We start from the raw sequence: 23,035 nt of genomic DNA on the forward strand, positions 1-23,035 counted from the left end.
AATCTGGAGCTCTTATCCACCATACCTGTGAAGACATTTTCTCAAACCACAGTTAAAAGAAAGAATTCTCATATGCTGTCCAAGTAAAAGAGATAAACTGGAAGATGTAAGCCAGCCAAAATAATAAAATATTGTAATTCCCTTAGCTTTCAATGGTTATTTTTAAAACCATAATTTTACTGTTAACCAGATGGAAAATATCAAAATCAGATTGATTATATTCTTTGCAGGGAAGATCTATATAGTCAGCAAAAACAAGACCTGGAGCTGACTGCGGCTCAGATCATAAGCTCCTTATTGCAAACTTCAGGCTTAAATTGAAGAAAGTAGAGAAAACCATTAGATCATTCAGGTATGATCTAAATTGAATCCCTTATGATTATACAGAGGAGGTTATGAATAGATTCAAGGGATTAGATCTGGTAAACAGAGTGCCTGAATAACTATGGATGGAGGTTTGTAACACTGTACAGGAGGCAGTGACCAAAACTATCCCAAAGAAAAAGACATGCAAGAAGGCAAAACGGTTGTCTGAGGAGGCTTTACACATAGCTGAGAACAGAAGAGAAGCAAAAGGCAAGGGAGAAAGAGGGAAATATGCCCAACTGAATGCAGAGTTCCAGAGAATAGAAAGGAGAGATAAGAAAGCATTAAGTGAACAAGACAAAGAAATAGAGGAAAACAATAAAATGAGAAAGATAAGATCTCTTCAAGTAAACTGGAGATACCAAGGAACATTTCAAGCAAAGACGAGCACAACAAAGGACAGAAATGGTAAGGACCTAACAAAAGCAGAGGAGATTAAGATTCTCTTACCAAATTCTATCAACCAGTTAAAGAAGAATTAATATCAATCCTTCTCAAATTCTTACAAGTATTTAAGGAAAGAATGCTTCCAAATTCATTTTATGAGGCAGCATTACCCTAATAGCAATGCAAAAATTCTCAAAAAAATGCTAGCAAACCAAGTTCAACAGTACACCACAAGATTAGACACCAGAATCAAGTGAGATTTATCCTTGGGATGTAAGGATGATTCAGTATACACAAAACAGTCAATGTGATATGCCACATTAACAAATGAAGGATTAAATTCATGATAATCTCAACAGATGCAAAAACAGCGTCTGACGAAATTCAGTAAACATTGATAAAAATTCTCAACAAACTGGGTACAGTTGGATGCACCTCAACATAAATAAGGCCATAAATGACAAGTCCAGAAACATAATATTGAATAGTGAAAAGCTGAAAGTTTCTCCTCTGAGACCAAGAACAAGAATACTCAGTCTCATTACTTCTATTCAACATAGCACTGGAAGTCTTAACTACAGCAACTGCACAACAGAAAGAAATGAAAGGTGTCCAAATCAGAGAGATATAAAATAAACTCTGTACACAGATGACACGCCATTATATTTAGAAAACTCTAAAGACTACACCAAAAAAAAAACTGTTAAAACTAATACTACTAGTTACTGGATACAAATCGACATACAAAAATCAACTGCATTTTTATCCACTAACAGTCAACTACCTGAAAGAGAAATGAAGAAAGAAAGCTCATTTACAATAGCACCAAAAACAATTAAAAAAAATAGACAGGAATAAATTTAACAAAGGACATGAAAGAGTTGTGTGCTAAAAGCTACAAAATACTAATGAAAGAAACTGAAGAAAATTCAAATAAATAGATATTCCAAGTTCATGGATGAAAATTAATAGTAAAACATCCATACTACCCAAAGCAATCTACAGATTCAATGCAATCCTCATCAAAATTCCAAAGGCATTTTTCCCAGAAATACAATCCTAAAATTCATTCAGAACAACAAAAGATTCCAAATAGCCAAAGTAACCTTGAGAAAAAAAGGCAGGTGGAGGCATCTCACTTCCTGATTTCAAACTGTGCTATACAGTTATAGTAATCAAAACAGAATGATACTGACATAGAAACAGACACATGGATCAATAAAACAGAACAGAAACTCCAGAAACAAACTCACGCATATTGGTCAACTAAAATCTGACACAGGAGCCAAGAACACAAAGGGGTAAAGGATAATCTCTTCAATAAATGGTGCTGGGAAAACTGGATATTCACATGCAAAGGAATAAAACTGGATGCCTAACGCAGATACTCACAAAAATTAACTCAAAATGAATTATATACCCTTAAATGTAAGCCATCATAAACTTTGAGGGGGGGGGAACCTCTTGACATTGGCTTTGGAAATGATTTTTTTTTATATGAAACCAAAAATATAGCAACAAAAACAAACAAGTGGAACTATCTCAAAGTAAAAAGTTTCTTCTGCACAGCAAAGAAAGTAATCAACAAAACGAAAAGGCAACATAAGGAATGGAAGAAAATACTTGCAAACCAAATTAAAGGTTAATATTCAAAATATATAAAGAACTCATACAATTAAATAGCAAAAAAACAAATAATAATTCTGACTTTAAAATGAGCAGAGGACTTGAATACATGTTCTTCCAAAGATGGCATACAAACAGGTACATTAAAAGGTGCTAAACATTATTAAGTACTCAGTTAAGGTGCTAAACATCATTAAGTACTCAGTTCAGTCGCTCAGTCATGTCCAACTCTTTGCAACCCCATGGACTGCAGCACACCAGGCTTCCCTGTCCATCACCAATGCCCAGAACTTGTTCAAACTCATGTCCATCGAGTCAGTGATGCCATCCAACAATCTCATCCTCTGTCATCCCTTTCTCCTCCTGCCTTCAATCTTTCCCAGCATCAAGATCTTTTCCAGTGAGTCAGTTCTTCGCATCAGGTGGCCAAAGGATTGGAGCTTCAGCATCAGTCCTTCCAATGTGAATATTCAGGACTGATTTCCCTTAGGATTAACTGGTTTGACACTAACTATGAGGGAAATGTAAATCAAAACCAGAATGAGATTATCAGCTCACATCTGTTAGGATGACTTTTATCAAAAAGACAAGAGAACTAGCATTAAAACAGATGTGAAGAAAAGAGGACTCATTCACTGGCGGAAATGTAAACTGTTACAGCATTATGGAAAACAGTATGAGGTTTCTCAAAAATTAAAAACAGAACTAGCATATGATCGGAGAAGGCAATGGCACCCCACTCCAGTACTCTTCTTGCCTGGAAAATCCCATGGACAGAGGAGCCTGGTAGGCTGCAGTACATGGGGTCGCTAAGAGTCGGACACGACTGAGCGACTTCACTTTCACTTTTCACTTTCATGCATTGGAGAAGGAAATGGCAACCCACTCCAGTGTTCTTGCCTGGAGAATCCCAGGGACGGGGGAGACTGATGGGCTACCGTCTATGGGGTCACACAGAGTTAGACACGACTGAAGCGACTTAGCAGCAGCAGCAGCAGCATATGATCCAGCAATCCTCACTTCTGGATATATCTGAAGGAAATTAAGTCACTATCTGAGAGAGAGATCTGCACCCCATGTTTACCGTAGCATTATCACAACAGCAAAGACATGGAAACAAGTGTCAGCCAACAGACGACAGACAGAGACAATGTGAGACAGATATATATATACACACATATATATACATATACATATACATATAATGGGAAAAGTTATTCTGCCATAAAAAGAGGGAAGTCCTGCCATTTGTGAAAATATGGATGAACTTAGAGGGCTTTATGCTAAGGAAGATAAGTCAGAGAAAGACAAATACTGTGTGATCTCACTTGTAAGTGGAATCTAAAAAAGCTGAACTCAGAGAAACAGAGAGTAGAATGGTAGTTGTCAGGGGTTTGGTACGGGGGAAACGGATTGTTGGTCATGGGGTACAAACTTCCACTTATAAGATAAATAAGTTCTGGGGATCTAATGTATAGCATGGTGACTACAGTTAACAATACTGTATTATATACTTGAAATGTTCTAAGAAAGTAGTTCTTAAAAGTTCTTAACACACGAAAAAAGGATATGAGGTGATGAATGTGTTAACTAACCTTATTGTGATAATCATTTTGTAATATATACATGTATCAAATTGTCATGTTATATACTTTAAATTTATATAATTTTATTTGTCAATTATACCTCAATAAAGCTAGAGAGGAAAAACCAGGCTTTATGGTCCTTCTAATCAAATGACAATAAGAAATTATATTGGTTTAAGAATCTATTATATATAGTATTTTAATATCAGGATTAAGGCTAATCCTCTCTAACCTGTTCCTAATCTCAATGCCTAATATCCTAATAACTCTCTATAGCCTCTTTTAGTCTTAAAAAAAAAAATTCATCACCTTAAGTTTCATATTAACTTGAATTCATTTTCTATTAAAATCACAGTAATATAAAATATTTATCAATACTTAAAGATCTATATCTTAATGTAGATAGTGCCACATGAATGTTCCCATTAAAATTATTTATATTATATATATACACTTTACATATAAGTTCCTGTGTATGCAAATTTGATAACATAAAAAAATCTAAGACTTACTGATACAGATACTCATAATAGTGAGTAATCTCAGTATTACTTCAAATAAATCTAAGCCACGGCATCACTTCCTTCTTTCTAACCTTAACTGTCAGTGTTAAATTTCAGTTTTATACAAACCAAAATAAACTTTTCTCTCAGAGTACCAAATTGCAAGATGGATAATTGAATACCTGATGAGAAATATAATTAACAAAACTATAACACATTAAGTTAATAATTTCAGAGATAAAGAACACCTGTCTTATAGGTTTTCTATTATTGTTTAAAAAATAAACTATATCTCAGGGGATCTTCTGACCACATTAAATAGATTTCTGTTTTTCTTTCTTCCTTACTCTCTCCTCCACACACACACACACATTTGTGTGCATATATATATATACACAAACAACACACACAAATTCATGCAGATTTCAAAGAAACTAAGTCCCTTTATAAAGGGGGAAAAGTCCACTTAGGAGACTCATAAATAAAGATATGAGAGTCAGACATGACTTAGTGACTAAACAACAAAGCCACAAACCAGGAAAAAATATTTTTAAATCATGTATCTGATAAAAGGTTTATATCCACAATAGATAAGGAACTACCAAAACTTAGTTCAGTTCAGTTCAGTCGCTCAGTCGTGTCCGACTCTTCACGACCCCATGAATCGCAGCATGCCAGGCTTCTTTGTCCATCACCAACTCCCGGAATTCACTCAAACTCACGTCCATCAAGTCGGTGATGCCATTCAGCCATCTCATCCTCTGTCGTCCCCTTCTCCTCCTGCCCCCAATCCCTCCCAGCATCAGAGTCTTTTCCAATGAGTCAACTCTTCCCGTGAGGTGGCCCAAGTATTAGAGTTTCAGCTTTAGCATCATTCCTTCCAAAGAAATCCCAGGGCTGATCTCCTTCAGAATGGACTGGTTGGATGTCCTTGCTGTCCAAGGGACTCTCAAGAGTCTTCTCCAACACCACACTTCAAAAGCATCAATTCTTCGGTGCTCAGCTTTCTTCACAGTCCAACTCTCACATCCATACGTGACCACTGGAAAAACCATAGCCTTGACTAGACGGACCTTTCTTGGTAAAGTAATGTCTCTGCTTTTGAATATGCTATCTAGGTTGGTCATAACTTTCCTTTCAAAGAGTAAGTGTCTTTTAATTTCATGGCGGCAATCACCATCTGCAGTGATTTTGGAGCCCAAAAAAAATAAAGTCTGACACTGTTTCCACTGTTTCCCCATCTATTTGCCATGAAGTGATGGGACCAGATGCCATGATCTTAGTTTTCTGAATGTTGAGCTTTAGGCCAACTTTTTCACTCTCTTCTTTCACTTTCATCAAGAGGCTTTTTAGTTCCTCTTCACTTTCTGCCATAAGGGTGGTGTCATCTGCATATCTGAGGTTACTGATATTTCTCCTGGCAATCTTGATTCCAGCTTGTGCTTCTTTCAGCCCAGCGTTTCTCATGATGTACTCTGCATAGAAGTTAAATAAGCAGGGTGACAATATACAGCCTTGACGTACTCCTTTCCCTATTTGCAACCAGTCTGTTGTTCCATGTCCAGTTCTAACTGTTGCTTCCTGACCTGCATATAAGTTTCTCAAGAGGCAGGTCAGGTGGTCTGATATTCCCATCTCTTTCAGAATTTTCCACAGTTTATTGTGATCCACACAGTCAAAGGCTTTGGCATAGTCAATAAAGCAGAAATAGATGTTTTTCTGGAACTCTCTTGCTTTTTTGATGAACCAGCCGATGTTGGCAATTTGATCTCTGGTTCCTCTGCCTTTTCTAAAACCAGCTTGAACATCTGGAAGTTCATGGTTCGCATACTGCTGTAGCCTGGCTTGAAGAAGAGCATTACTTTACTAGCATGTGAGATGACTGCAATTATGCAGTAGTCTGAGCATTCTTTGGCATTGCCTTTCTTTGGGACTGGAATGAAAACTGACCTTTTCCAGTCCTGTGGCCACTGCTGAGTTTTGCAAATTTGCTGACATATTGACTACAGCACTTTCACAGCATCATCTTTTAGGATTTGAAATAACTCAACTGGAATTCCATCACCTCCACTAGCTTTGTTCATAGTGATGCACAACTATTAGAACAGCTAAAATTAAAAAGACTAACCGCAGCAATCATTTGCAAGGATGCAGAAGAATCGGAACTCACATACTGCTGGTAGGAAATCAGAATGGAATACCCACATAGGAAAACATTTTGAAAGTTTCTTTAAAAGCTACACATCATGTAATTAATGCCACTGAATTATACACTTTAAATAATTGAAATGTCAAAGTTTATTATATATATATATATATAAAAAACCACAATAAAAATGTTTAAAAATTTTTTTAAGTTAAACACACATCTATCATATGATCCACTCATAACACACCTAGGTATTTACCAAAGGGAAGTATCCATATAAAAACTGGTTAATATTCACATAAAGACTTGACTATGACTATTTCATAACAGCTATATTTGTAATAGTCAAAAACTGGAAACTACTCAAATGTTCATTGACAGATTAACAGATAGACAAATTGTGTGATACCCTGATGGTCAAATACTACTGAGCAATAAAAGAATGAACTAGTGACATACAACAAGATGAATGAACCTAAAATGGTTATGCTGAGTGAAGAACACCAGATCAAATATATGTATATACATATTTCCATGCCAGGATGACTTAATCTACCCTGTCTTTGAGGATGTCTTATAAGAAGCTGAATTAACAATAGAGAGAATGAGTGTTTTGGATGCTCTGATAAACATGAAATCAAAGTAAGAAAATAATGAAAACAGGGAAAGAATAGCTGTTTTTCTCCTATAACTGAAGCAATAATGTATCAGCTTTTGAATAATTCAAGGTTAAAAGGTAAAAATAAAATGGTGAAGTTATCACTGAGAAAGGCTACAATTTCTATGCATTGCTGTTTTCCTAATGACCATCTAAAAATGGTGCCCTGCTGAGGCTCTGTAAATTAAATGATGCTTGTATGAATAGTTATTTGAAGGGGTCCAAAAAATGAAATGAAATAACTTTTTTTTAATTTTTTAATTTTTAAATAAAAATGGTGCCCTGAATTAGGTTTTGGGAAAAAATTTTTTAAAGCCACCATATAAGAGTATTATTGGTGAATGATTTTTTATACTTATAAATATGGTTTAACATCACAAGATACACACACACACACATTCCACTTATATAAAGCTCTAGAAAAGGAAATTAATCTATAGCAACAGAATGTTGCTAGATCAGTGGTTGCTGAGGGAAGGGGCACAGAAAAAGGCAGAAGGAAGGCATTACCTTGCAGGTAGTTGCTATGTTTACTATCCTGATTAAGGTCACAGTTTTACAGGTGTGTGTGTGTGTACATAGAAAAAAAATTGTGTGTGTGTATATACATACACACACACGTGAAAACTTATTGTACTTTAAATCGTGCAACTTATTGCTATCGTTGTTGTTTAGTCACTAAGTCGTGTCTGACTTTTTGGGACCCCATAGACTGTAGCCCGCCAGGCTCCTCTTTGTCCCCAGGATTTCCCAGACAAGAATACTGGAGAGGGTTGCCATTTCCTTCTTCAGGGAATCTTACCAACGCAGGGATAGAACCCATCCATGGCTCTTGAGTCTCCGGCATTGGCAGGCAGACTCTTTACCACTGAGCCAATTATTCCTTATTCAAGCTATTCCAAAAACATGCCCTCAAAATCATATGCAACTGCCTTGGTCAAGCATTCCAATCCAACAGTTTGATAAGAGGGTATGCTTAACAGTTCTATCTATAAGAGCACTAGCATAATAGAGTATTATTACAGCATGCCAATGTTTCACAGTCCTGGGCAATCAATTGGAATAATACCATTCTATTTTATGTGTTTAGTGTCACATTTAGTTTAAAAGAAAAAAATTGAAGTAGGCAGGTTCTGATCTGTCTACCATCCCTATTTTACATGTGGTAAAAACTACAGCCTAGGAAAATTAAATGATTTACCAAAGGACAAAAAGACAAAAAACGTTGGGAAGGGCAACCAAAACATGTCCTTACAGTCAGGTATGTTTTCACAATTCTAAAGTGAAAATTAGCAAGACCAACATCAAAGGTCCCCTGTCAAAATATCGAGGGTTCTTCAGAGATGACTGATAAGCTAACTGGAGTTTTGTGATAATGAAAATATCATAGTGAATAAATCAGAAATATAGTAATATATTCATGCCAACCAGCATTCCAGGAATTCTTTCCATTATTATAGGTTAGATTTTCCCGAGATTCTTGAAAGAATATATTCCATTAAATTGTCCCCACTCTCCCAATAAAATCACCTACAAGCAGAATTATCTCTACCTGAGCAATGGGTAAGATTTAAAATTCCCTTAAGAAGTCAAAACCACAAATCTAGGCTTCATGCCAAGTCTGGGATTTATATTATTCTTGCGGCTTTGGAACCCCCAAACTAAAAATTAATTTTTAAAATCGACACTGGACCAATGATAAAACTCAAATTCTCTGTAAAATTTTCCTTAAAGATTTTTCTAGAAATGAAATTTCCATTCATTCAAATTAAAAACTTAATAGACACACTGGACAGCAGATCACATAGAACTGAAGAAGGAATTACCAAGAAGATAGATCTGAGGAAATTACCCTCAATACAGGGGGAAAAAAAAAGATTACTGGATAGAAAGTGAGTGAGCTCTCTTTAGGAGACAGAATGAGAAGATCCAACAAATACAATAACATGGTATCCAAAACAGAAAATAAAGATAGTAGAGACTCAAAATTCAAGGAGATGATGGTTGAGAATTTTCAGAACTGATGAGAGGCACAAATCCTCATCTAGAACCAGCCCGACAAACAGACACATCACAGTGAAACTACAGATAACCAAAAAATAAACCTTAAAAGCAACCAATTAAAAAGGCAGACTGACTACAAAAGAACAACCAGATGGAATATAATCTCTCAGCAACAGAGACCAGAAGACAACAGAAAAGTATATTCAAAGTGTAAGGGAAAACAAATGTCAACTAAAAGTCTCAACTCAGTTAAAATATTATTCGAGGGGCTTCCCTGGTGGTCCAGTGTTAAGAATCCGCTTTACAATGCAAAGGACACCTGCTCAAGCCCTGGCCTGGGAAGACCCCACGTGCCGCGGAGCCACTAAGCCTGTGTGCCGCCGCCACTGATCCCACTCCCGAGTCCAGGAGCTGCAACTACCGAAACCCGCGCGCGCCTAGAGCCGGCGCTCGGCGAGGGGAGCCCTGCAGTAAGGAGCCCACCGCTGCAGGGAAGCCCCACTCACCACAGCTAGAGAAAGACCATGTGCAGCAACGAAGACCCACCACACCCAAAAAATAAAGAAATCTTAAATACATTTTATATATATACACACAGATTATTGTAATACACAGATTAGCTATTAGAAGAGACTTCAAAGATGGTGTGATCAATATTTAAAAATTAATAGCATTTGAATACTTTTATAATACAAAATATTAGGAAAAAGCAATAAAAAAGAAATTGGAAAAAGCAATTTTTAAAATGATATCATCTATAGTAGAAACAAAAATAAATTATCCAGGAATAAATATAACAAAAGCTACACAATTTATGGAGGAATACTTTACTTACAGAAACAACAATTTGGATTACTCTCATGGTTAGGCAGATTTAATACTACTCTTAACAAAGCGTGTTTTCTACTGAAAAGAATTCCACTGCATGATTAAACCACAGTTTACTAATCTCATTGTTTCTATTTTTTTCCTATTACAAATAGTATAATGAATATCCTTGTAAGAGCCTCCTTCTGCAGTGCCCTAAAATGTAATGTGATTCCAATAAGTAACTAACAGAATTTTCCACAGAACTTGACAAGATGACCCTGATATTGAAATGAAAAAGTTGAGACCAGGTAGAGCCAAAATTCTTTTGAAGAACAATAAGGGAAATCTTACCATATTGAGATTTATTCTAATGTTGTAATAATTAAAACATATGATATTGTTACAAGAGACATATCAATACAAGAGTTTAAGACATATACAGGAAACTGATACAAGAGCTGTCGTATAGTGGCAGTAAGATCAATGAAGAAAAAAATGGTTGTTTAATAAATGGTGCCAGGTATTTACAGTGGTCAAGACATGAAAGTAACCTAAATGTCCATTGACAAACGAATAGATAAAGAAGATGTGGCACACACAATGGAGTATTACTCAGCCACTAAAAACAGTGAAATAATGCCATCAGCAGCAGCGCAGATGGACCTGGACATTATCATACTAAGTGAAGTCAATCAGAGACAGACAAATATCATATGATATCACTTATTTGTGGAAACTGAAAACAAAAAATAATACAGATGAACTTGTTAACAAAAGGAAAATAATTCACAGACTTCGAGAATGAACCTGTGGTTACCCGAGTGGGGGACAGGGTGGGGCGGGGGGACATTTTGGGAGTTTGGGACTAACAGGAACACACTGTTATATTTAAAATAGAAAACAACACAAATGTCCACTCTAGTCTGTATTATTTGTGTATTTTAAAGCAATCCTCTTTACCTTTGTTTTAAAAAATGCCTATAGATTTTCTTTTCTTTTTTAATCTAATTGATAGTAACTGTATTTTATTTTATTTATTTATTTATTTTCGGCTGTGCTGGGTCCTTGCTGCTGTGCGGGCCCATCTGTGCTCAGTAACAAGAGAAGCCACCACGATGAGAAGTTCACACACCGTAACTAGGCCCCCGCTCTCCACAGCTAGAGAAAAGCCTGCAGTTCACAAAAGAAGAAATTAAATGGCCTAAAAACATGTGAAAACATGCTTGCTTATAACCAACAGATTGGCAAAATTTTTCAAATATATTCTTTATTTTTTTAATATATCAGCAACTCTTGATATACAGAAAAACGGAACTCAATTTCCTGGTGGAAGAGTAATTGGAAGTAAATTGGATAAAACAATGGAAATCAATTCTCAGCTATCTAGTAAGGTGTGCTGAAGAATGCACACCCTATGATCCAGCAATCCCTCTTCTCAGACTCTGGCCTAAAAAAAATTCTGGTATATCTACACAAGGAGATACATACAAAGATGTTCACTGAAGCCCTTTTGGAAACAATGAAAAATGTAAAGCATCTAACTGTCCCCTCAGCAAAGAAACAGATAAGCAAACCATGGTTTAATCATACTATAGAATGTTTAATAGTAATTAAAAATTAATAAACTAGTCTATTTTAGCAACATGGTAAATGAAAAAGGCAAGATGCAGAAGGATTAATATAAAATAATTTATGTATATTTTCCATACTAAAAGAATTATACACACATATATAGTTTAAACGTAGTACATTAAAGCAAATGTAAAACATATTGAATAAATATAAAAGTAAAACATGCATGCATATGACACAAGAATTTCAGGATAATGGTAAATCTTAGGGAGGAAAAGATATAGGGAGAAGAGCATGACCTTCAGTTTTTTGACTGAAAAAAGGCAACTATAACAAAGTTGACCTCTATTAATCTTAATGGTGAGTACAAAAGTACTTGTTATATTTCTATACTTTGATGTATATTGAAAATGTTTCATAGTTGAAAATAGTTTTAGACTTTAACATGAAATACAAATTAGAAAAAATTTACAATTTAACCAGACTTCCACACTGCTGTTGTAGTTAAACCTCATAACAATAAAGATGACTAGAAATTACACTCAGCTCAAGTAGAATCTTCTCCACTAAGCAGAATCTTCTCCACTAAGCAGAATCTGTCTACATTATTTCTAGTAAATTAGCAATGACAAAAAGTACAATGAACACAGAACAGAGAACAAAGATTTCTTTAACTCTTCTTCCTTCAAGCTCTCAGTACAGTAGGAGGAATGTTGTGCTCCTTTGTTTGAATTTGTGACTTGAGTTAGATGGATACTGCTATGGAGAAAATTCCAGATTCACAGGGAAGAAAATTTCACAAGGAATCCATGTAAATACATAAATAAAACTCTGAATATGAGCAAAGAAAACACAAATAAAAGAGATATATATGGCAAGGTCCTCATTATAAAATTTTTATTGAAAGTTTGCTATTTGTAGGGATAAAAACTAAAAATGAAAAAAAAAACCTGTTAATTCAGAAAATCAAATCCTGCAGTATGGTTTCACACTGTACATATGCTATAGGAGTGCTGCCCTTACACATGAGCCTGACAGTAAAAATTAAACTTGCAACCGGACTTTGCAGCACAGGATACAACTGAGACTTCAAGGACAGGAATACAAACAGTGAACTAAAATTTTAAAAAAAGGAACAGAGGATCCTACTGCAATGGAGACAATAAAGTTGGCAATGTACATAGAGGCCATGTTGTGGAAAACACTGACGCCAGGCTAAAGGCTTCAGACATTAGCCTATAAAATATGAGAAGTTATTTTAAGCAAAGTTGTGACATATGTGAAGCAGAATTTTATATGAGTGAAGGTCAGACTGAACTGTGAAATTATTACAGGCAGGAAAATAGTAATTATCATGGAATAGATTATTATGTCATGAAGGCTTGGCCTAAGGTAACAGCAGAGAATGAAAAGAACAAATCTAAGAGAAAACAAAAGAACAGGTCTTAGTATCAAGCATTTGAGGAGAAGAAAAGGAAAGAATCAATAAGGATACAAGCAGACACTGTTAGATATCGACCCAAAATCCATTCCTCTGTTTTTCCCCAGCCATGAGACAACAAAGACAAAATATAAACAAACTGAGTGATGAAACAAAAGTTTATAAAAAGCCTGTGTCCCTGTAACACTGAACTAGTCCTAAGATGCAAAACAATAAATGCTTCAAAGTTTAAGCCACTAATAGCTAGGATTTCTGATGAGGAGGGGAAATTAAACTAATTTAAACAGAAAAAAAGAAAAGGAAAATCTTTTTTGGAGAGATATATATAGCTGATTCAGTTTTAGACATGCTGACATTAAGGTAATGGAAGGGTAGTCAAGTGGACAAAATTTGCCAAACTGGTATGACTCAAAAATAATAGCTTCCTAGATTTAATCAATGAAACTTTGATTGTTCAAATTTACAGATTTATTTACTACGGGATTTTTTTTTAATGTTATACATTGCAGATAGCCAAGAATATACAACATGTAGTATTTCCCAAGTTTGTTTGACCACAGTACACCCCTCAGTAGAAGATCTCTGTAAAACATGTCTAGAGATATAGATATAAGTAAGTATAGCTGATCCTTGAAACTTTGAGTATTCTAAAAAGAACTCAGTAATATATGAAAGGATAATACAATTAGAGTATCACCATTTTGCAGCCCGTAATGAAATAATGGGTCTAGACAGTGATAGTCAATAGCTGCAAAAATCTTTGACATGATATGGAACTTTACGACGTATGGATTGGGCTGACAAACCTGAACACACTGATCAACCTAACATTTACTAAAGAAGAGACAAGGAGATATTCTGTGACTCCTGCTACAATTCAACAGGAATTATAAGACACCATTCAAGTTTTCTTGCACCACCTCCCCAAAAACAGAACCTAAAATTTGATCAAGACTCTAGATCCAACTACCAGTTTACAGGAAATAGTGGGCAGAGGAACAAGTTAAATATCACAGAGCTGCAATCATTAAATCCCACAACATTGATTTCTTCAACTAATACATTGAAAGAAGGAAAAAAGAGGAGGAGTGGAGAAAACTATAAATTAAGATTCTTCAGAGAAATGAAAACCAAGTACAATAGTAGAACTCTGCATCCTAATCCTAAATCAACCCTAAGAAATCATTTATGAGACAAGTGGGAAAATCTGAACACTCACTGGATAGTTGAAGATATTAAAAAATAACTATGAATATTTTAGGTACTATAATTGTGGTAACAGTACTACAATCCTTTGTGATAAAATACACATAAAATTTATCATTTTAACCATTTTAAGTGGTATTAAGGATATTCACATTGTCATGCAACCATCACCACCATACAACTCAAGAACATTTTTATCTTCTCAAACTGAAACTCTACCAATTAAACAAGTCCTCACTTCCATCTTGCCAAGCCCATGGCAACCACCATTTTACTTTCTCTCTTGGTAATTAAACGATTGCAAGAACTTCATATAAATAGGATCATACAATATTTGTGTTTTTACGTCAGGTTTATTCATTTAGCGTTAAGATTTTCAAGGTTCATCCATATTGTAGATCATGTCTGAATGTCATTCCTTGTAAAGGCTGAATGATATTCCATCTTATGAATATACCACATTTTGTTTATCCATTCATCTGTCAATGGACATTTGGGTTCTATTTTATTTTTAAGGGTTCATATTTCTTTACTGAAATACATAAATATTTATAAGTTGAATTATAAGATACCTGAGATTTGCTTCAAAATACTCCAGTCTGGGAGGAAAGGGGAGTGGGGGAAGGGATAACAGATGAAAAAGATATCATTTCTCACTTATCAGATTAACAAAGATCAGAAAAACTGGTAACACCATATACACTGGCCAACATGTTGGGAAACATGCTCTTTTATACATTATTGGTAAGAGTGTAAATTAATTTCTTTGGAGGGCGCTATCAAAAGTTTAAAATGCACATTTCCATTAACCAAGATATTACTTCAGGGAGTTTATCTTCACACATATACTCACACACACACAAAGACGTGTATACAAGAATACTGACTTCAGTTATGCTTATATTAAGCCCAAGACTTAATTTACATGTCTATCAGTAGTGAACTGACTGAATAAATTACAGTAAAATACAAAAACATCAAAATGCAATAGAATACAATTTAAAAAGAAAATCAAATTGTTCTCCATGTACTAATAAGAGACAGTTTCAATAAGTATGTTCAGGGGGAAAAGCAAGGTACAGAGAGTGTAACACTATTCAACCAGACATCCATGGCTTCAATTTCTAGCACTGAGTTCAGTTCAGTTCAGTTACTCGGTCATGTCCGACTCTTTGCAACCCCATGAACCACGCACCAGGCCTCCCTGTCCATCATCAACTGCCGGAGTCTAACCAAATCCATGTCCACTGAATTGGTCATGCCATCCTACCATCTCATCCTCTGTCGTCCCCATCTCCTCTGCCCTCAATCTTTCCCAGCATCACGGTCTTTTCAAATGAGTCAGCTCTTTGCATCAGGTGGCCAAAGTATTTCTAGCACTGCCACACACCAAATAACCTAAAAACTTCCCACAACAAAACATCTAGAAATGCTGAATAAATTATAACTAAAATCTTTTTAGTTATAAGTTAAATTATAATTTAAGTTATAATTTAGTTAAAATTAAGCTCAAAAGACAGGGAAATCTCTCACTGAGAAGTGGGATGGAGGAAAGAGGAAACTTTATTTTTTACTTTATCTACCTATTTTTATGTTATAACCTGTAAGTATTACTTTTGAAATTGAAAAATAGTTAACAATTCCTGAAGTACACCGAAAAAAGATGCTTTGGTTGGTATGTCATATTTTTGAATGAAAATCGTAGGAAGTTGTTCCTTTAACAGAGTCTGTTAGGGGTAGAAGAATGGAGATAGTAGTACTGCCTCAGATTCAAACTGGCACACCATAAACCCTGTATGCCAGGGTGGAATGAAGTCAGCTTTTTATAGCGGAAATAAAATATTTTATTCACCACTGTTGCACAAATCCTTGAAAATAAAATTTCTTCTCCTAAAAAAAAAAAAAAAAAAAGATGCTTTGGATTTAATAATCCATGCCACCTCCCGAATAACTAAAGCAATGTGACTTCAGGGTAAATTTTAAGGTAAAACAGTCACTAGTTTATCCAGTTTAATTCAACACATACTATCTACCTAGTAAGCAAGCACAAGAGCGTTTGATTAATAATAGCAAGATGAATTTTCTAATTTTAAAGAGTTTAGAATCTGTGAGGGAAAATAAGGAAGGTAGCAAAAAAAATCTGTAATGCAGAATAGAATATGAAAACGGTCATCCTCTGCATCAAAATTTGAAAACTAAATGTTTAAAATTCCAATTTCTGGTTTGTAACATCAGAACCCCAAACCAGTCAAACATTATTTTATATTTTCCATTACTATTCTTAAAATTTATCTTTTAAATTTTTATTTAAATTTATTTTTATTTATTTATTTTTGGACATGCTGCAAAGCTCGGAATCTTAGTTCCCTGACCAGGGATTAAACTCACACCTCTAGCATTGGAAGCATTGAGTCTTAACCACTGGACCACCAGGGAAGTCCAAACACACAATTACTAATACACAGTTTCTATAGGCTTTGTAATCTCTTCCTACAAATGAATTCTCAGCTGTTTTCTTCCTTTGATTTGTATACCTGTTAATACGCCACATTTATTACTACTAATCAAAGAAAACTGAATCCTCCTTGCATATTTCTGTAATTATAAATCTGAAAATTAAACAGTAATACAAGTTGTGATAGACCAAATATTTGATTCTTCCCATCTCCAATCATACAACATCCTACCCAAAACAGTCAGACACTTGGGGAAAGGATTAAGGCACAGTAGGGTTTCTTCTCTTTTATTAAGAACAAGATACAGAGAACAATAGAATCCTTCCTTTAAAATTTACTGAATAAGATATACAAACTTCTATGACAATTAAAATAACAAACAACACTAAAATCAACACATCTTCGATCTTTAGCAACCAAAAAAATTTTAAGAAATATCAAAAACTTGAGAAAAGTTACATTCCATCCATGTGAGGGTAGTCCAGCTTTGCCCACCAGGAATTTTTTAATGATTCCCAGTTCTAAAAAGATTCCAGAGGCAGCCTTTCAACCTGCACCACTGGTTAACATCCTGTGTCTCTCAAAGTAGTAATTAGGTACGTGGCCCAGAAGAATTATCCTGTCCAACCCAAAGAATTGTAAAAATTTCAGAATAATCACATGGCCATAATATTGTTTATTGTTCACTCTTGCCCATTGTGAAACGGCATGGCAACTGCTGGTATGTACAGACAATAGCTATGCATTTTAGACAGACAATAATTATTTAAGTACTATAGATGTCCTGGAGAAGGACAGGACAACCCAATCCAATATTCTTGCCTGGAGAACCCCATGGACAGAGGAGCCTGGTGGGCTACAGTCCATAGGGTCACAAAGGGTCAGACACAACTGAAGTGACTGAGCACGCAGGCATGTATCATCTGATAAAGGGAGGCTTGCCTGATTAGGGGAAAAATAAGAATCTGCAAGATGTCAGTGAAGACAAATGCTATGAGATTAAGATATGGACCGGCTACAGCCCAGATGCCCTAAAACTGTACAAGTACCTTGAAAGAAACTCACTGAGATATTTCTGCTCCCACAATGAAGCATCACAATGAGAGATCAGATATGCATCTCATCCAAATGAACCTGATAATTAATTATGCCATTTGGTTCTAAAATTCAGGAAAGAATATTATCTCCTACTTTCACGTATTCTGCGGGTTTCTTAAATGTTAACATTGACTAAGAAGTAAAAATGTCTAAGGATCAATAAGGCACTGTTTCAATTCCTCTGTTTTGAAATCCCTCTTAAATGTTTTTAACAGGTAACATTTTAAAAAGAAAAAAAGGCCTAAGAATGACATATTAAAAAAAAAGGAACATAGTAACAAATGGAAGTACCAATAAGAATGTTATTTGTAACGGCAATAGAGAGAATGGTGAAGCTGTCAGGCTCTGGCATCAAGATGCATAGCCAACTACTTGTATAATCCTGAGCAAGTGTCTTAAACCCTGCACCCCACTTTCCTCTTCTGTACAATGGGGATAATGAGTAACAGTCTTGGAGTTATTGATTAAATGAGCTAATCACGTAAAGCGGGTTTTAATATTTGATCATTATTTTCCAAACAGGTGGATAAAAATTCAAAATTTTAATAGCACTCTGTTGATGAGGCTGTTGTAAAACAGTCACGTGCTCTGCTTACTACTAAGTCTTATGGGGGGGGCAATCTGGAAATTTCACTTTATTTATCCCATTGATATTCTTGCACAGGTGTGAAAAGAAGGTAGATCAGGTTGTAATTTCATATTGGAACCAAAATGTCCATCAAAAGTGATGACTAAGAATGGCAAATTTATGACATGAAACACTATGCAGATTTTTTTAACAGAGTACACTGATTTACTGACAGACCTCTTAAATGAAAAATGAAAATGCATAGACTAATGTATATGATATAAAGAGACTGAAAAATCAAAATATATATTCACCCTTGTTTTCACACTAAGAGAAACTAAAAACGGTGGAAAGAAACTGGACAGACAGGAGACAGGATGAGAGGGAAACTTTGTGTATATTTTTATTTTTTTGCTTTTTTAGCTAAAAAAATTTTACCTATTTAATTATCAATCTTGAAAGTATTTTTAAGTGTCAGGCATACACTCTAAAGTTAGCAAATGTTAGCTGCAATTATTACTATTGTCCTTGTCAGCAGCAGCAGAATTACAAGTATTATCATTATTAGCAAGCTCCTTTCTAAAGCTTTTTCTTACTCCCTCTGCACAGAAGCCTCCTCTAACTCCCAGACTATTTAAGGAACTTACCATTTTCTACTCTTGCATAAGCTGCTTAAGACACAGGTCATGTATCTACCTAATAGATATAAACATTTTGCAGTAACAGTAACCTACAGGTAACAGTAACCTACTCCAAGGAAAACAGAGACCATTTCTAATACTCTATCATTAATTATAAGACCTGAAAATCGAAAAACTTGAATAACTGGATTTGCTAACATTCTTTCAGATACTACCCAACCAAAAAGCTCTCTTTGACTAAGCTTTTTTCTTCTCACAGGACTTCCCCAGACATCATATCCCAAGCCAAGACACAACATGTACCAACTCTTTAACTCCCTGCAATCTCTGAAATGTCTTTTGGCAAATTCCAACATCCTGGTACAACATTCCTATCGAAAAAGCATCTGTTGAGTGTTTCCTTTTAGATAGAGGTTCGCCTATTAGTCCGTGAATAAAGTGCCCTTTTAACTATCGAAGACCTAGGACTTGATTCCTAATTCGCTCAGTGTTTTGCTTGTTCTGGTATGGAGGGTATTCTATAACTGACTGCTCGCTCAGTAGCTCAATTCTAGCTGTCATTCCAGCACACCAAACACTCCACTGACAGCTCAACAGTCACTTTTCATTCAGGCCCCTCCCCTTCCCTCCTCCCTCAACCCCCATCAGCTCAGGAGCTCCTTCCCTCACACAGACACACTGACAGTTCAGAAGTCCCTTTCCACAAGCTGTCCTCCTCTGCAGCTGCAAGACCACTTCCCCCACTCTCATCATCCCGCGACCCAATTTAGTCCCCATTATCATCGCTCTCCCAAATAATTCAAATCACATCATCAGTTTCTTCCCAAGAAACGAGCGGCTTTAAAGCCTTCCCCAGCAAGTACACAATTGACAGCTCGACACCAGATTCCCCAAGTATCCTTTCCTCTTCTCTCCGCTCCTACTCTAGGCACTGGCTCTTTTCTCGCAATCACTCGTTCGCCTCGGCTTCCCCGAAATTCCCAGCCTCGTTCTCTAAATACGCTCTCCGCTCTCCCCTCCTCCCCATCCCCTTTTCACCGCTGACAGCTCAGTCACTTCCATCCCCATGTGGCTGCACCTTCCCCCACTTCTTTCTCCTGACAGCTCGGAGTCGGCTCCGAGCTTCCCCTCCCCGAGGCCTCTTCAGACTCGGCCTGGACAATCCCGCTGTGTCCCCCGCCCTGGGGAAAGACTCCACTCACCCACTCTCCCGCATCACGTTGCTGTCTCCGCAGTCGCAAGCACCCCCGGCCTGGCTACGGAACATGTTGAAGTCGTGTCCGGTGTGGTCACCCTGGTGGAAGCACTCGGCGCAAAGCGACATGCAGGGGGAGATGCCGCACGTCCGGCAGCGGTAGGCCACGAAGTTGGCAGTCCAGACCAGGCCGCATAGCGCCGCGGGGTCGTAGGCCCGCACCGCCGCGCAGAACTCGTCGTAGCCTCCGCCGCCCGCCAGAAGGCACTTACACCACTCCAGAGCCTCCTCCTCGGCCGCCCCCGGACCGCCCCCGCCGCCTGCCGCCGCCGCCTCCTCGCCGTCCGCAGCCGCTGCCAGCGGCCGCTCGGCGCTCAGCACCCGCTCCAGCAGCGCCTGCAGCTCCTCAGCACCTGCCCGGTTGTCCGGCCGGCTGAGGGCCGCTTTCAGATGCGCGGCGGTGGCTGCTTTGTCCAGGGCCAGCCCGGGAGCAGGCACCTCGGCTTGGGGTGGCTGCGGCCCCCCGACGGCCGCAGCGGCCGCCGCCGCCATGATGAGAGCTCAGAATTTGGAGAGTCCAGGGCCGGCGGCTCCTCCCGGGAGGGTGGGGGAATTGACTGCTGCGATTGCTCGGTCCGCCCAACTCTCGCGATACCCCGGGGCTGCCGCGCACCTCCGCCTGCGTCCCCGCCCATGCACACGCCCCCTCCAGTTGGGGTGCGGGCTTTCCGACCCGCTAGCTTGGGACAGTCCTCTTGTTTCTTTCTTCAACCTTTTGGCTCTCTTGTAGTTGAAAGCCACTAAAAGAAGGGACTCGACTTTTTAAAAAATTTTATATGAGTAATATGGAAGACCTTTAATATGGACCTTTTTTCCCTTTATTTACCTGAACTATAAAAGTCAGCATCTTACAGATGTATTTTAGGCATCTCTATTTCGTTTTGAGATACAGATTTCCACTGTTATCAAACCCTTAATTACTATTGAATTACTATTATTACTGAAAAAAAAACTAACTCCCCTCCTCCCCGAATCAATTCCTACCTTCACACTATTATCAGTTTAAACTTCTAATACATTTTTTAGAGGACTAGGGTATATTCTTACTATCTCTCCTGTTCAAAATCTTTAGTGGAAGCAAAAGTCAAACACTACTTGAATCTTCTGTTAAAGTCCACCTCCAACCTGTCTTTCTATCATGATCTCCTGGTGCTACTCTAATTTTGCTCTTTGAAAGAAACTAATGGGACTCTTCAGTGTTTTCTGAAAGATGCTTTATTTCCTGCCCCTGCCCTGTATTGCTCCTAGTGCCACCCATGCTCCACCCCATAAAATCACCCTACACTCCTAGCAATGTCCGCCTGTTTCATTTCCCTTCTTCCAAAGAAAATGGTTTTGAACTTATTTGATGATGTAACATTGCTTTTCACTGTAAAAAAAAAACCTCTAATTGGTAAAAAAAAAAAAAAAAAAAAAACAAAAAAAAAATACTAATTGGTAAGTTTTTTGAGGGCAAAGAATAAGTTTTCATCATTGTCCATAAGTGTTCAAATATTTGGCTGGTGAGAGTTGGACTGTGAAGAAGGCTGAGCGCCGAAGAATTGATGCTTTTGAAGTGTGGTGTTGGAGAAGACTCTTGAGAGTCCCTTGGACTGCAAGGAGATCCAACCAGTCCATTCTGAAGGAGATCAGCCCTGGGATTTCTTTGGAAGGAATGATGCTAAAGCTGAAACTCCAGTACTTTGGCCACCTCATGGGAAGAGTTGACTCATTGGAAAAGACTCTGATGCTGGGAGGGATTGGGGGCAAGAGGAGAAGGGGACGACAGAGGATGAGATGGCTGGATGGCATCACCGACTCGATGGACGTGAGTCTGAGAGAACTCCGGGAGTTGGTGATAGACAGGGAGTCATGGCGTGCTGCAATTCATTTGGTCGCAAAGAGTCGGACACGACTGAGCGACTGATCTGATCTGATCTGATCTGATTGTCATTAAACGGAATATAATTAGAATAGATAACTTGTTGCATAATTATTGTGCCCCATTCTTTATGTGTTATTTATTTTAACTGTCTCAATAATCCTATAAAGAAATTAAACTTACAGAGGTAGTTTATGTGTCCCAAAAACACACAACTGGCGATTAAATATGACTAGAAACCAAGTTCATCTGAATCCAAAGTCCTACTTTATCTATCATATCAATGCTTCCCAAACTTTCCTGATCCTAAGACTCACCTGAAGTTCTTACCCACAAAATATATTCCCAGGCTCTACCCCAGACCCAAGGTATCAAAATCTCCAGAAGTTACACTGTCCTATCAAGCAAAATCTGAATCTTAAAAGAGATTGTCATTAACAGTCCTTCCAGAACTAAAAACTACAGCTTATTAAGTTTCCATAGCTCATCTCCAGGGAACTGGATGTATTATTAAAAGTTATTTAGGAATATATAACAAAGGACAACCAAGAATGAATAAAACTCTAGGAGAAGCAATCCAAAGAAGTAGAATGAGTATTTCCAATTCATAAACAGTGATATAAATGAATCTAACATAACAAAAACATACTATTTCACAGGTCCGGACCAGACTCTACATTAATAAAGCAGTTTTACAATCATTTAACAGTGACAAATAATTCAATAATTCCCTTTATGAATCACCAAATTGTAAACCAAATAAAATCCAAAAACATTTCAAATGAAGGTAGAACTAGTGTGTGTTCACCAATCAGTGTTTTTGGTTTCTGGTAGTAGAGGAAGTGTGC

At 37.2% G+C, this 23,035-nt stretch overlaps 1 protein-coding gene across 1 annotated transcript in view; it reads right to left on the bottom strand.

The window, feature by feature from the left end:
• Window positions 1-20,890, bottom strand: part of UBR3 (ubiquitin protein ligase E3 component n-recognin 3) — a 197,628-nt gene extending 176,738 nt beyond the window's left edge. The window contains exon 1 of the mRNA XM_055572294.1: window positions 20,274-20,890. Within this exon, the coding sequence (XP_055428269.1) occupies window positions 20,274-20,818 (545 nt within the window). The 5' untranslated portion in view covers window positions 20,819-20,890. The remainder of the gene's footprint in view (window positions 1-20,273) is intronic.
• Between the last annotated feature and the right edge of the window lie 2,145 nt (window positions 20,891-23,035).

This window comes from Bubalus kerabau, chromosome 3, assembly GCF_029407905.1.
Source record: "Bubalus kerabau isolate K-KA32 ecotype Philippines breed swamp buffalo chromosome 3, PCC_UOA_SB_1v2, whole genome shotgun sequence".
In the NCBI taxonomy this organism is placed as follows: Eukaryota; Metazoa; Chordata; class Mammalia; order Artiodactyla; family Bovidae; genus Bubalus; species Bubalus kerabau.